This window comes from Tachypleus tridentatus, chromosome 13 (genome assembly GCF_004210375.1).
Source record: "Tachypleus tridentatus isolate NWPU-2018 chromosome 13, ASM421037v1, whole genome shotgun sequence".
NCBI lineage: Eukaryota > Metazoa > Arthropoda > Merostomata > Xiphosura > Limulidae > Tachypleus > Tachypleus tridentatus.
Genome location: NC_134837.1, coordinates 121912681 through 121929509, shown reverse-complemented (window position 1 = coordinate 121929509; position 16829 = coordinate 121912681). Strand labels below are relative to the sequence as shown.

Below are 16829 nucleotides of genomic sequence, written 5' to 3'. Positions count from 1 at the left end.
CAAACTCCGGTAACCATGCAGGTTGTTAAAATTAGGAAAAGATACTAATACGTCCTAGATACTTATATCGTCTCTACTTTAGTGATACAACGACTGTACCAATTAGGAAGAGTTACTAATGCACCATATGTACTTACGTCGTCTCCACTTTAGTGATACAACGACTGTACCAATTAGGAAGAGTTACTAATACATCATATGTACTTATGTCGTCTCTACTTTAGTGATACAACGACTGTAACAATTAGGAAGAGTTACTAATACATCATATGTACTTATGTCGTCTCTACTTTAGTGATACAACGACTGTAACAATTAGGAAGAGTTACTAATACATCATATGTACTTATATCGTCTCTACTTACACATTTCTTATTTCTTGAATGACTTCAAACAGTTGAGATTTGCTTTTCTTCCTTCGCAGCTCTTCCTTGGCTTTCTAAAAGATAGAAAAATTACATTCGATAAAACTTTTTCAGTTTTAGTTTAAGAACAAAATTAGAACTTTCTTTCAAACGTCAAAATGAAAGAGGTTCATTTGTTTGGAAGTGTTACGTTTCACATTTGTTCGTACTTGTTTTGGTGACTTTCTTTATTTTGAACCTAGACAATGGGCTGGCTATTTGTGCTCTGCCCATCACGGGTATCGAAACCCGGATTCTAGTGTTTAAGTCCGAATAAAACAGGAAAAGCATAAGTCTCTAGCACTTAGTGTTTGGATTTATTATGAAGTGAAATAAAGTTTTCATATAAAAAGTTCTCTCGAACAATTGAGGGTTTATCAAACTGTGGTACGTGGAGTTAATGTTTGTAGTAAACATGTTAATGCGAAATTTATAAACATCATTATAAGATGTCCAATTACATCTGCTGTACAACTCTTCGCCTGTTTGCATAGACTCGCCTTCAAACTGACATAAATGTAATCACACAGTTGTGAATTTTCCAGATACAAAACAATCATACCCTTCCCATTAATGTTATTAATTTTTACTACCAGGATTTTTCGTTTGTTTTTAAATTACTCCTGGGTTTATACTTTAACAAGAAAAAGGTTTGAACCGAATGAGATACGTGAGCTGGAAAATTTTGGGAACCACTAGAATAAATCAGGAGTATGAAATTTACTGTTATATTCCTGGTAGTAAGTTGGTGAATCATCATGTTCTTCCCAGTTCAAACCAACCAGTCAAACAAATACTTAGGTTTCGGTAGTGAACTGTAATTTGGTAGTTAAACTGTGTTAAAACAACATAACGATATAGTACAAGAATGTATTAGATCAAAGGTTAACAATCTCAGCCGAGCAGGCGTTTCAGGCTTAGCAACCAACCGTACAAGTGTTTCAGGTTTAGCAACCATACGTGTGTTTCAGGCTTAGCAACTGTACAAGTATTTCATGCTAAGCAACTGTACAAGTGTTTCATGCTTAGCAACCAAACAAGTGTTTCAGGCTTAGCAAATCACACCTCCTAAAAACAAAATCATCGCAGTTTGAAAAAAAGAAAAAGTAAAATAATGGTTAAATGGTATTAAAATTCCAACGTAATTTTTTCACGAGCCATGGTGTATCCCGCATGATGTAAATCACGTGAATACATGTACTATAGTCACGTGCAATAACTTTAACTTTAGTTAATTATCTGTGCTGATGTACAACATTTAGTGGTTACTGAAGAAAGCATTACACAGTGTCAAACGTAGGGCAGGTTTTGAGATATCTCTTTTACAAGTTTACTTATTACAAAACTGACTCGTTCAGTGAAGGATTTAAGGGGGCAACTTGGGATAGTTGTGTCCCCTTTAGTCGATCTGATACTGGTCTGGTATCTATCTTTCCAAAGATGGTGTTCTCCTTGTCAAAGGAACGGCTAGCGCAGGAAGCCCGTGTGTAGCTTTGCGCATAGTTCAAACGAAGCAAAAATTGTTTTCAAGGGTTATGGACTGTTATTTTATTCTTATTTAAAAAAAAAAGGCTTAGCATTATTTAACAAAACGCGGCATATAGTAAAATTCTGGATATCTAGACAACCTAGTAGTTCATATCTAATTAATTACACAAACGACATTATATTGTAAAGTCTGTTAAAAAAAAAAAAAGAGTATATGCGTGCCATGTTCCTCGGGCGCCCTCTACGTACAGCAATTGAGAGTTTTGGAACGGCGACTTTAAAACACTGTTGTACAATACCAACGGCAGAATGACCATTATGGAACACGAAGATTGGGAACCGGAAATTTAAACTGTGATCACTTTGAGAAGTACATAGATTCCAAAGTGACTAAAAATATCTTTTCGTGTACGTAAGTTCTAACTTTAAACGTGAGTTAAGTCGCTCTACCGATTAACGATTGGCTAATATGTGACTTCACGTGTTTGCACATAGCGACAACGGTAGTAAAACTTACAGGTTTAAAACTTTACTTCTTTGAGACTTAATTATGTGAGAACACAAATATTGCTAATATGTAATCTACATAACCTAACCCTAGTATATAATAAGTCCTCGTCATACCAAACATGTTCGTCCTTTCAGAAGTGGGAGTGTTATAATGTGATGGCTAATTCCACTATTCGTTAGTAAAAGAGTAGCCCAAGAGTTGGCGGTGGGTGGCGATGACTAGCTGCCTTTGCGCGATATTCAACAGTAATAAAAAAAAGAATATATTAAAATACGGACTTTTATCCAAAGCTAGTAAAGAACGGCATTTCTATTGGTATATCTCTACTGTTTACAATTTAGACGACGAACCTCAAACGTACTTTCATACAATCACAGAAAAATTAAATAAATATATTTCAACTTTGCACCGCTCTATACTGTTTGTGAAAGATACCTTAACAGTGAATACCGCCCTATTACGTCCTTGGAGGTTCTGGTGTTAAAAATTGGTATTCAGGGTTTTAACCTTACGTACCCTTTTCACACTCTTCTGGAAAAGGCTGAAGATTTGTCCCTCTCTCAGATTATCCACGATTTCTTTAGCTGAGTGATGAGGGGATACTAGCTCCACGGTGTTGATAAAGCGGTAGAGTTTCTGATCGGAGTGAGCGAAAAGACCAGACTGTAATGACTTTAAAATGAACTTTTCTTAGACCTAATTAAACATGTATAACGCCTAAAACAGTGGTATTTAACACTTATCGGTTCTTTGAATTCAAGTCTTATCATGTACTCATCAGCAAAAACCCATAATAGGCCGAAAAAAGACTGATGTGTTAAACTGTTAATGTGATCATACTGTAAATCAGAGGATCTGCTGAGGCGTATTGCCATGTCGTCGATGAAATTTTTAAAACTCATCCACTGTCTGCTCAGAGAAGAAAACTCCAAGGGTTCTACGTAGATGTTGTTTGATATTTGAAAATAACGTAAACAGCCACCAAGAAACAACGTATGTATGGTCGAGTTTTAAAATTTTTATTTGTCTTTAACTGAGAAAAATAAAAAATATATATATTAACATGTTTTCACAAAGAAAATACAAATAGAGTTAAAGGCTAAAATTATTCATTTGTGACTTTTCCAAGCTATAAAAATTTATTTTATGTCTCTGGGGTAATTTCAAAGTTCTGGATTATTGTTTTAACACATCAACAGATGGCGATTATTTCACAATTCATCTTGGAAATGATACGCTGTTATGTTAACGCTCAAACTTACTTGGCTAAAAAACATAACATTAGGACTTTTCCAAACTGTATCTCTAGGTCTTTCCCTGAGGGTAGGTAGGGCATAACGGAACATCAGATGTTCGAGCACCAATATGCTGACACCAACGAGAATTCCCACTAACAACATGATGAAAACTCCAGCCACAGCCCTGATGCTCAGGCCCATGGGCTTGGTTGGGCCATGAACGGAAGAATCAAAACAAGGGGTTTTTCCATACCATTTCTGTTGTAGCTGGTCGATGTAGCCAAACTCGTTGTAACGAAGAATCATGTCAGAGATTGCATCCTACAAAAGTCGAGACAAACATATTTATTTAGTTAAAACGAAGCCTCACAGATTTCTAATGTAGACAGACACAAATGGCGTTCGGAAAGAAATAGAAGCCAATCATATGAGACTGCAATCAACAAACGTGTGCCACATCCATAACATTCTGGTTGGTCAAACGCAGATGTATTATTGTGAATTCAACGGTTACCGCTGTTAAGTGACTAGAAGTGCTGTCTACCTAGATCATTTTTGAGGAAACGTAAAGATGGAGCTGAGATCGTTATAATTACACAAAGTGCGATAAGGAGACTTATAATATCACATATAAGGTTGCTTTAGTAACAGATATCCTGAAAAGAAAGACCTCAATTGAAATAATAAGTATATTGACTAACTGGGAAGGGTTCAGAGGAGGGGATACTAGGGAAGAGTTGGAAGGTTGTCATACACAGATACGATCTTTTATTTTCTGAAATGACTGGGATCTCAATGAAGTTAATGATAGTACTGAATAACGGAACGTGAGTACACTAGTTTAAGATCCGGAGAAGACAAATTAGGTTCTAGTTAAGATAATTTTACTCGTATAGCAGGGTGAATGAATTATCGAACGAGTTGTCATCACCACTGAAGGAGTTGAAAAGCGCAATTGATGAGTTTATTAAAATAAATAGTGGGTTTTTAATGTTATGTTTCTTAAGAGTTGTGTGAAAAGTCTTTGAAGGGTCAAGTGATCTGTTATCATGAGTGATTGTTTTAATACACGTAATCGTCAACAGAAAATGTTCTCATGTCTTGCAGTTTGAAGAGAAACTCCAGATTCTTGTTCAGGTATTTTAGTAAAAACATTTACTATACAATAAAGTAATACTATTAAACAACATTGGTTGTTGTCGTTTCCACAAGCTGGGGTAATAGTTACATTTAAGTCCCAATAAGTAATTCCAGACAGATTATTCAACTGAAACTGATAAACTGTAAAATGAAAACCTCGAGTCAGGGTTTAAAGCAATATTTTATTTTAATAAACGTAATTATTAATTAATAAACAAAAACAAAACAGAAAAATATTTATGGTAAATCCCTAAAGATAGTTTCGTTAAAATTCATTAGCTCTTAGATATATGAAACTTTCCCATTATTTATTTTGTAATTAAATAGAACATTTTAATAAACAATCTAGAGTTTTTTTCTACAGGGTGTTCGGAAAGTCACTGTGCAGTTTTGTCTGTTAATAAATATATAAGTGCACAGCGACTTTCCCAACACCCTGTACTTAAAAGCCAACAATAATACGAGGGTATTTTTATGAACCTTCACTGTAACCACGATTTGTAGTTTTATGTTACGAATCCCTAAGTAAGAGTTATTTACACAATTTTCAGTGTACCTACATTTAAAAGTTCATAGTATCACACACATTGACGTTTTATTAATCTCGGCTGATAACAAGACAGTTTTATGTACCGCCATCTGTTGAACACTATGTGAAATAAAACGTTGTTTAAGATTACCTTAATCGGAAATCCTTTTTGCATTCCTATTGCGTAGGCATCGTCGAAGATTGGGTCTCCTAATAGGTGTAGGTTGCATCCTGGTTCGTTACCACGAAAATAATCTAGCACTGCAGTGTCTCCAATCAGTACGTCCAATTTACCTTTCCTAGTGTCAGAAAGTAAATTTGGTGAACCGTTAAATAAAAGTAAAATAGACTTTATCTTTCTAATAATACTGCTTGAAGATTATTTTAACAAACTTGTCTCTTTTAATAAGAATAACGAAGAAACTCTGGGATTAAAATATACATAAGAAATTGCTGTTTTGAATTAAGCACAAAACTACACACTGGACTATCTGTGCTCTGCCTACCACGGGTATCGAAACCCGGTTTCTAGGATTGTAAGTCCGCAAGACATACCGCTGAGCCACTGGGGCGCAACATAAGAAAAATATAGTTGATCAAAATAAGTTATAACTCCCGATAATTGGAGACATTTTTAATGTAAACCGTGATATTACTATTTCACTTCAACCAACGGAAATTTCTTATAGTAACTGCTTATTAAAACTGGTTATTAAGAGTTAACAGTATAACGTACCCACAGCTTAAAATGAAGGGAGTATTTTATAGTAAGAGAGAGATTCGAACCCAGAGCTGTACTACAGGGACAATCAATTCATTCCGTTGTTTTTAGAGCCAGGAAAAAAAACTAATAATAGAAAATAATGAACAGCTTTATTTGTTATAACAACAACAAAAAACACAAGTCCGATGTATCTATAAGCACGTTTTCGGTAAATAAGTACATTTGTACGGAACGAGCTCAACTTGACGAAGTTATGTCGAAACTCGTACCAAGAATTGATACAGGTTTTATATAACACCATTATCATTCGTGTTTGAGCTGCTCTACACCTGAAAAATCACTTAATAATTGACGCAAAACTCCAATGTATGTGTAGCAGGTTCTATCTACTTTATTAAAATCACGAAAAAAGAAAATAGAAGAATATAGTCACTTGACTAAAAGTGTCCGAGCCTGCAAAATACAATCACGTGACTAGAATTACTTGACGCAAACCTACAAAATACAATCACGTGACTAAACTACTTGACGCGAGCCTGCAAAAACAATCACGTGACTAGAACTACTTGACACGAGCCTCCCAAACACAATCACGTGACTAGAATTACTTGACACGAGCCTACAAAATATAATCACGTGACTAGAATTACTTGACGCGAGACTACAAAACACAATCACGTGACTAGAATTTCGTGACACGAGCCTACAAAACACAATCACGCGAGTAGAATGATCTGACCTGAGCCTATCCAGGCCTTCTTCCAGTGTTCCAACTCCGTATTTCTGGATGTGTTGCCACAGTCTGGAGTTCTCACTGTATACGTAACCTTCAGCGGCACTTCCTTTGACAGCTCCTGTTCGCTGATTTAAAAGCTAGTGAACCGATGTAAATAATCACAGTATATAACAGTAGCTAATCTACAGTCCATATTGATAAAACATCAAAACTAGAAACGAGAGGAAATTATTTTACATTCTGTTACTAGCTTCTAGAAAACTTGTCACAAATTTTGCTGGTATTTCCCTTTTTAAAGCACTTTAACTGTTACCAAGAAACTAAAAATCTGATGCTATTTCCATAGAAACAAACGAAAACTTGGGTACTGTTCCCATGGAAACAACAAAAATCTAAAGTTACTTACATATAAATAACAGCAAAATATTATTTTTCCATAAACACTTGAAAAAACCAAAAATGTCCAGAGAAACAAGAAAAACAGTAGTGCATTGATTATTATACATTAATAAACAGGAAAATATAAATATCTGTCTGTCACATTGTACAGTTGTTCTTCCTTTGTTAATGAAAATTGTTATGTCCTCCGCTGGGATAGCGGCCATCCTAGAGGTTCGATTCCCGTCTGTGGACGCAGCACATAGCCAGATGTAGCTTTGCTAGAAAGAAACACGCTGCCACGTAGACCACTGGAAGCTATGACATCATGCAATGACGTATGTTTCGTATACATTTTGTTGTTATCTGTTTAGTAGGTATTCTAAACTATTGTAATGTCATATTATTAGTCAGAGATTGGCCAAGAATAATCTGAAACATCGGTCTGTTACTTAATAAATTTTTGTAAAATTAGTCAGAATTGATAGTCACGTTGTTAACATGTGTTTGGACAGACGCACAAAACAAATCAAGATTACAGTAGAATAAATATCAGAATTATTCTTCTATTGCGAGAAACAATAGATACTGTCTGTGGCCATATTAACCTAACGTAAAAACTGGTAATGGATGAGTTATTCTGAGTTTTAATATCTCCGTAATGTTGTATTTATTTTGTAGTGAGTTGTTTACTCTATTAGAGTGCTAATTTTAATTGCTTATGGGCAGTCAATGTATTTAATAATGTTGAACGTATTAGTGCATGTACAGAATTACTGACTGGTACTTACACTAGAGTCGTGGAAGTCGTCAACTCGAAGCTGAAAAAATAAGCCTGCGAAAAGAGCCGCTATGTTAGCGGTATAAGACGCCAAGAAAATGACGCTGAAACACCCCCACAAATTGATCAGGACCTTGTTGGGCCAAGACTTGGGGGCTTTGAAGGCCACTAGGTGGCTGAAGAGAAGTGACCACATGACCCAAAGTGCCGAAGCCAAACTGAAGTTTTTGGTCCGCTGTCTACCCCATGGGTTCAGACCAAACGGACTTATCCATTCATAGATGGCAGCAGCGAGAGCTGCGACGTTGAGGCTAGCGAAGATGGCGACCCACAGTTGAACACTAAATGGAACCAGGAAGGCCGATAGCGGTACACTGTGTAACTTTGAGGCAGCGAGACAAGAGACTCCGGAGTGAAAGTATGGGACAGAGAAGTCGACGACCTCGTATCTAGAACTAGTAATGCTGTAAGATGAGAAAACCAGATGCGTGGCTCCGCTGATGAGATCCGCCGTCAAACCGTTCCACGATTTACCTCCGCGACTTGTGCCAAACATACCATCCGCCACAAGGTAGATGTCATAAGCGAAGTTCAGGTCTCGTGATAAGTCCATCAGTAGGTCCATGGTGATTCCAGAACAACAAGTCACATTGTACGTACTGCCTTCCGATTTACCTCGTGCGTAGTCGGAAAAGATGGTCACCAGTTCGTCTTTCCGATTGGTCAGCACCTGAAGACACGGTATTCCCATTAAGCAGCTCCCATTGCTGACCCTTGTGGACTGTTGGACAAAAGGAGGGTTGTAATTCGTTGCCACTCGGAAGCGCTGTCTACCAATAGGTCGAGCTCCCACCCTTTCTGCTCCGATCCACAGGAAGGTGTCTAGACGGACGGACGAGCCACTCACATTTCCTATGTTGTGCCAGTGACGATTACCCTCGCTAGATGACGCTAGGTACCAGACCTCGAGCACTGACGACGTTCCCTGTCGTTTACGTGGACGAGTGTTGTTTTTGAGATGAGTGCTGTGGTCGTTGCTGCTCAGGACAACTTTCAAAGAACTGAAAAACAAATGAAAAACATCATTGACTTCTGAAGACAATCCATTATGGTATTCCAACATCAATGCCTGACTATTATTTAAATTGTCTATGTTTGGGCAGTGTAATCAGTTCGTATTTCTGTCTCGAATCTATAGTTTAAAATTCTATTCCCCGTCCCTAATCTTTAAACTACTGACCAGAGGGAAGCAGTCAGCTGGTATGTAGTATCCTGTTGCATATCTTCTACTCTAAGGATTGACTATCACTCTTAAAATTCATTAAAGAGTATGGAATATTTTGTGCTGTTGCATAGATTCAAAGCCAACTTGCCAGACTCTGAAATCGAGAGTTGCTTAGGGCCCATTAAACAATGGATCAGCGTTAAATGTATTGATTTACCACTCTTAGAATCTAGGCTACGATCTCCGCGGTGGACAGAGTGCAGATAGCCCATTGAGTGCCTTTGAACTAGAAAAAAAAATCACATGGCGATCCTCCAGCCTACAATGAGTTTTTTTTTTTTTTTTTGTGCATGTGGTAGTATCGCCTGTAGATGGCGTAGTCGATAAAAATTTATTATTCTTCACTTACTGTTTGGGTCACAAATTACTCGGGTCTCGAGAACAACACATAGTATTAACTGTAGCGTATAAATTTTATTCTCGTAGCGTATGCAATAAACCACTTACGTACATTCAACAAACAATGATTTTTTTGGCACTTCTCATTAGTGCAAGTTAAAAAGTTTGGACCTGTTCGGAAATCGTGTAACGTGATGTGAATATAGTAACGTTCTTGTTTTATTTTGTGACTCAAAACTTTCTTCAAAATACGAATGTGAGTGTGATCTCTGCACAGGTGACTAATAAATCATTGACGTATTTGAAAATGTAATACAAAATATAATGTTATCAGATTTTTCAGGTGATTTGTTACTACATCGCTAACACTCGCGAATTTATTTGACAATATAGGAATGAAGCGAAATAGTAAGGTAACTTAGAAAAAGGAATAATGAATCAATAACTCTTGTCCATTGGAGTGTTCAATTTTTTTAAAGAAATACAAACCATGCAAAAATGCTTATTAAGATAAAATTAAAACCCCCAATAGAAACATGTACTCAGACATACGAACATTCGCAGGGAATTTAGATACATACGTCAATACGGTTAACCCTTTTTTGTTAGGCTTAGATTCACGAGTATGCCGACAAGTCCAAGTAAGCGACGTAATTCAACTCTTTTATTACAAATGTTATATAAAATTATTACTTTTGTAATAATTATTGCTCATGATAAAAAAAAACAATCAAAATTTTCATTGATCAATTTTACTAAACTCCACTTAAATGCAAAAGTCGCTTAAAATTTTCGTTTTTGTTGTTTTCAAATCTAGATGGTAAGTCTAACATACATAAAGTGTGCAGCAATTGTATGAATCAGAAATATTCGTCGACTAGTACTTGCCCCCCGCAATTGGGAAATAACACTTTCTGCCCAGGAACAAGAAAAAGTAATAATTTTGTTAAGTAGTGTTATTGTTAATTGATACTTGAAAGATAATAAACATGTGTACTTACAACGCTAAAATCAGGGGTTCGATTCTCCTCGGTGGGCTCAGCAGATAGCCAAATGTGGCTTTGCTATAAGAAAACATGCACACACACTGGTGAGATACATACAGTACGCGGTTGTCCCAGTTCAAGAAATGATAATTTAAAAACTACATTCAGCTTATAGGGTTTCACTCTTGTCTTTCTATTTTCTGAACTCTAAATTATTCTCTCGTCGGTTTATTTAGAACTTAACTGTGCACTCTTCGTCGATTATTTTAGAGCGTTCAGTCCAGGTGAGGTCCATATGATGCACGATGTCGAACAGCTGTATTTTTGCCTGCTTCATGGTAAATAATTATATAAAATACTAGGAAACCCAAACAAGTATTTATGTGTTTGTTTGTTTTTGAATTTCGCGCAAAGCTACACGAGGACTATCTGCAGTGGTAAACTAGAGTAAAAATCATTACCAACCGCTTACGCTTGGGCTACTATGACGAATAGTGGGATTGACCGTCACATTATAAGGCCCCCACGAGCATGTTTGGTGTAACGAGGATTCGATCCTTCGACCCTCACATTGCTAGTCGAGCGCCTTAACCACGTGGCCATGCCGGGACAACGAACAAGTAATTGGTGGAACTATTTGCAGCATTGTTAATGTTTCCTTGGTGAAAACCTATAAAAATTATTCTCCGTTTTATAGGGAAATCGAACTCCGAATTTTAGCGTTTTGAGTCCGTAAACTTACTGTTGAACTACCAAAGGACTTTTGTTTGCAAGCATATAACTCGTATCTTTTTATGGACTTTGTACCCAGGATAGTCACGAGCCCACAAAAAAAGAAAGTACATAAATAGTTTTAAAAATGTATTGACGTAAACGTCTAAATTTTTCATGATTTTCAAGTGAAATATAAGACTTTAAAAAAGTACGACTTGTAAAGCTTTAAAGTCTCTAGTTGATAAATGAATTGTCAAAAAGAAACAAAAAAATTTATTATCTCTTTAGTGAGTTCTAAAAGTGAACGTTTTCAGAGTTTTGCTTCTACCGGACTATTTTCATACACCGACAGATAGTAACGTAATGAATGTAACAAGAATATTTGATGACGTAACCAGACTAGTCACTTACTACTGACTAAACAGAAAGCCCTCATCACTTTCTGTTAATACACACAACCAACCTCTAGAGGAGAAATCGTCAACAGTGGGAAAAGGGGGAACTGTAACCCCCTAAAGAAATTAGAAGAACCTGAAAATAAAATATGATCAGTTTTACACTTTTACTGTGGGTGCCGTAAACTACAGTAAAACCCAATAACAGTTGGCATATTACTGTATTTATAAAATCCAATAACAGAGGCCACTGGACCCCCCTACAATAATTTGTCCTGCCCCAGTTATTTCTAAAGTGTCGTTGCTATCTAGAAGCTGTCATTGTCAACTGCAAATAGGGACACGTCTTAACAAAAAAATAAGTTATTTTATTCTATCTTTGAAGGGGATATTTAACACAGTAAACATTTTAATATACGCCGACCTTCAACTCACCTTTACCTTTGTCAATTACAGCATCAGCGATTGAGTTTTTGATTAAGATATATTGACCTTTAACCTCACTTTAGTCTTTAACAACTGACGAATCCCAAGTATATATATATTAACATTGAACATTACCTGAATCGTTGTCATTCAGCGAATCAAAGGTTAAACATTTGTTGACCTTTGACCTGATTTTAAACTTACTTCAAATCTCACTTGGGATTTCAGAAACCCAGAATTTCTGAAGGGCATGTTGATATTTTAAAATTTCATTTTTGCGTTTAACATAAAGAACAACCAAACATTAAAACAATTAAAATGGCGTATTGATAGATATGAAGGTCAAAAAGGAGAAATGAAAGATTTATGGTTCCTCATCAAAGAGAAAAAATGTACGAACTTCAATGACTGTAATAGATAGTTATTATAGTTGTCTTGTAGATTTAACTCAACTGAAGAAATAATAATAAAACATAATAACATTCAAATTTTATTGATGGAGGATGTCCCAGGTCATCCTAGGTACATTCGGGTCAAATTCGATAAAGCGTGGATACGAGATTAAAACTCTCACCAACAAAGACCGCAGATTAAAGACAAGGAAGTCATACGTCACTGTCGAACATCAGTACAAAGAATACATTAACTTGAGAAGTAAAGTCGTCACTGATCTCCATCTATTTTTTTAACCAATCTTCAAAGCCTGTAATCTGACCAAAGAGACGTTCGTTTGTCATTATCAGGTTTGGTTTAAGGACTTCTTGACTAAAGATCGTTTTTATCGGCGACTCCGTGCAAGTTTTAGTTTGGTTTGGTTTGAATTTTGCGCAAAGATACACGCAGTCTATCTGCGCTGGCCGTCCCTAATTTAGCAGTTTAAGACTAGAAGGAAGGCAGCTAGTCATCACCATCCACCACTAATTGTTGGGCTACTCTTTTGCCAACGAATAGTGGGATTTTCCGTCACATTATAACGCCTCCACGACTGAATGTGGTGCGACGGGGACCCGAACCCGCGGATTACGAGTCAAATGCCTTATCCGGTTAACCTGGCTATGCTGGGTCTACAAGTTTTAAGAAACTGTCGCATTGTCGATTGTAACAGAATTCACAATTGTTATCTGACACAGCCTCGATCTATAAGCTGTATTCTTTATTTATTTTATACCTACTGTACTAGATCTGTGAGGAGAACCTAAAGTGTAAGTAGTCGAAGCGCTTCGGAAAATTTATATTAAGAATTTTACAAAAGGCATAGTTTGCTTTTTTGTTAGCGTAAAGCGTAGAATGATGTATGTTGGGCTGCGGTCGTCGCGGGGATCAAACTCCATATATTAACTTTACGAATCTTGCATCTCGCCGGGAAGGAAACCTAATTAAACATGAATTTCAATATAATATTTTTGTTAAGATTTTATTGTAGCATAAACTTACATGATGGACTATCTTTACTCTGTCCACCACGGGTAATTGAAGCCCGAATTCCAGCACTGTAAGACCGTAAATTTACCGATGATTCACCTTAAGTGAAGATGTGTCAGTATTTGTAGTCAAGTAGTTTAAATTAAGTATATGCTAAGAACCTAGATTATTGGTTGAAAATCTAACCAATGAGCTTAAATTTCGAAATTATGGCAACAACGCGATTGGTGATGTAAATCAGTTTGAAACTCAGGTGATAACCTTTACTCGTTAATTAATTTGATTCATAAGTAGTCTTTCATCTTCATTTATTCAAAAATAAAGAGAGGAGTTTATTTATCTTCTAGATAATATTTCTTCGTGGTAGAAAATAGTCATCTTTTTCTTTTCCATCTATAGAGTAAAAACGATCCAAACATAGCCCATCAACAGATTGAAAACGATCAAAACACAGCCCATCAATAGAGTGAAAACGATCAAAATACTGCCCATCAACAGATTGAAAATGATCAAAACACAGCCCATCAATAGAGTGAAAACGATCAAAACATAATCCATCAATATAAAAAAAACTTAAAAACCCAAACCTTACTATGTCTATTTGCCATATTTATGAAATGACAATTATTTTCTAATATGTACATGATTATAAACTATTAGCTACTAAACTGAGAAGCTGGAGTACAGTTGAATTAAAACAAGCGATTAATACGTTAATTGATACGTTATTCCTCGTAAGCAGATAAAGACAAGAACGCGTTAGCGACACTTCACATGCTCATGGAGTGGTGTGTCGCCGCAGTCTTCAGCCGTGACGTCAACGATAACACGTACAGTCCCTATTTATATACACACACGTATTACACATGTCTACGCACAAGCTTCACGGCGAATTCATTATATTTTGACTGTAAAACTCTACTCTCAGTATGATTTATGACTGAAGGAATATGTCAAAACCTGTTCCAAGGGAGAACAGTCGTATAATATGATTCAGAGCTAAAGCACAGAAATGAAGGAAAGCTTCAACAGTTTCAAAAAAATGCTCTCATCTACAAAGTTGAAGTCATGATAGAGACCCTTCTGACCCAAAAATATACTAAGACTAAGCTATACACGAGTTCTTATAGCGTTAAGATTATAATGGCCAAGGATTTCATAATCACGAAATATCAAAAGTCAGAAATTTAGAAACGTACCAGAGGAGCATCGAAATTATCATCTCTTTATAATTATGACAATGACGGATAAAGAAACTGGAACCACAGTAACACTGCTCGACTCCATGCTTGCTAAGTCACTTCCTATGGATTTGTATACCTCTGATCTGCTTTAACGTGATCTATGGTTTGTTGATTAACAACGTGAAGAACATTTTGAATACCGGCTGACGTAAAGACCAGTTATAAAGTTATGTTCAATGTTTTCAAAAACGAATGTGTTAGCCGTCCCTAATTTATCAGTGTAAGACTAGAGGGAAGGCAGCTAGTCATCACCACCCATCGCCAACGCTTGGGCTACTCTTTTACTAACGAATAGTGGGAGTGACCGTCACATTATAACGCCACCACGGCTAAAAGGGCAAGCACGTTTGGTGTGACGGGGATTCGAACCCCCGATCCTCAGATTACGACTCAAGTGTCTTAACCAACTGGCCATTCCGGGTCTCCCTGTGAAGTAGTTACGTTGACAGACAACAGACAGTATTATTATATTTATGTAGACACATTAAAATTAAATAATGAAATTCTTAGACAGCGTTCATTAAACGTGTCATGAAACGAGGTTTTATATTCTAGAATAAAAATCTCTGTTTCAAATGCAAAGCTGGACGATGACGTATCCGCGCTGTGCGTCCCCTGACTGTTAGTCACGATTACGACTGCGCCACCTGTGGGGTGTAGCTAAAAAAAAAAAAAAAGATTTTTAAATTCCGTCTCGACCACGTGTTTTTGACAAGCTACACAAAACAGGCGTGAGCAGTAAATTGCCTTAATCTACTCATTCACTTATAATAAGATTTTTTATTAGAGCTACTATAGAGTTATCAAGTTTTAAAAATAAAGTCTAATAAAGTCTTTAAAACAAACTAATTCTGGTACAGTCACGCAGAGTTCATGTTTCAGGGAAATTCTTTTTACCTTTGACTAGAAGATCCATGGTTCCTCTCCTCTCCAAAAAAAAGTAAATAAAACCAACTTATACACATGATCATCGTATTGACTTGACTGATTTATTTAAACACACTTTGCTATGAGAAACGACGAGAAGTAAATTGTTATGTGAAATTCAACAAACCCCCTGACTACTTCTAGTAAGGCGCGCGTTATTTGACACCCAAATGCTTTAATTATTTGGTGTAGTTTTAAACCTAAATTTTGAGTAAATTTATTCCCGGAAATTAAGCCTAAATACCCTTTAAAGTATGAAACGTGACAAATAAGGTAATCGGTTGGATGTCATGCATTTTCAATAGTAGAAACATGAAAAGTATTTCGAAATGAAGTTAGGTACTAAACACAAGCACGAACAAGACACCTATTATGTATGATTCGTTAAAATGAACGACATTGTTGAAGCCAGTCCTAAACAGTTGCCTTTCTCGTTTAATTTTCTTTAATTTGTGCACACTAAAAATAAAACTACTTGCGAACTAAATTTTTATATTGTACTTAACATGGAACTATATGTGAGAAGATCAGAGGTTTTTATCGCTTATCATTAAGTTCGAAGTAGGACAAGCGCAGTTCGTTTCATAGCAGAGAAACTGGGGTTATGTTCACGAACGACACTACAAGCTACAAAACGGATTTCAAATCGAAAATTGGAGCTTCCCTTAAAACTTTACGAACCTTTTAATATAAAACATTATTTTTATTTGAAACATACGCCAAGCTTGTAGTCACCAGGTCCACGTCGTCCATAATTTTCAAGTTATAGACAAGAGAAAATATCGCAATTCACCACCACCCCAACTCTGGCGCTACTGTTGTCATTTTGCACAGCTAGATTTCGCCGTCTTCTTTATAATGCACACGTAACCCTAAAATTTCGAGCGCAATTTTTTTTTTGGCAGGACATAAACCATGGTGTCTTCTCTCGTATTATCAGTACCCTACATGATCAAGTGGTTAGAGCGCTTGACTCACAATTTGCAGATTCGAATTCCCGTCACACCAGACATGCTCGCCCTTTCAGCCATGGAAGCGTTATGATGACGGCCAATCCTACTATTCGTTGATAAAATGGTAGTCCAAGAGTTGGCGGTGGGTGGTGATGACGAGCCGCCTTTCCTTTAGTATACATTAGGGACGGCTAGCGCAGATAAGCCCT

The 16829-nt window shown here is 36.5% G+C and overlaps 1 protein-coding gene across 1 annotated transcript in view; it reads right to left on the bottom strand.

Moving 5' to 3' along the window:
- The window catches only part of LOC143238922 (glutamate receptor ionotropic, NMDA 3A-like), a 47593-nt gene that overhangs the window by 6214 nt on the left and 24550 nt on the right, over positions 1-16829 (bottom strand). The window contains exons 3-8 of the mRNA XM_076479566.1: positions 7940-8990; positions 6774-6907; positions 5462-5609; positions 3666-3962; positions 2920-3039; positions 366-439 (exon numbers count right to left, since the gene is read on the bottom strand). Of these exons, the coding sequence (XP_076335681.1) occupies positions 366-439; positions 2920-3039; positions 3666-3962; positions 5462-5609; positions 6774-6907; positions 7940-8990 (1824 nt within the window). The remainder of the gene's footprint in view (positions 1-365; positions 440-2919; positions 3040-3665; positions 3963-5461; positions 5610-6773; positions 6908-7939; positions 8991-16829) is intronic.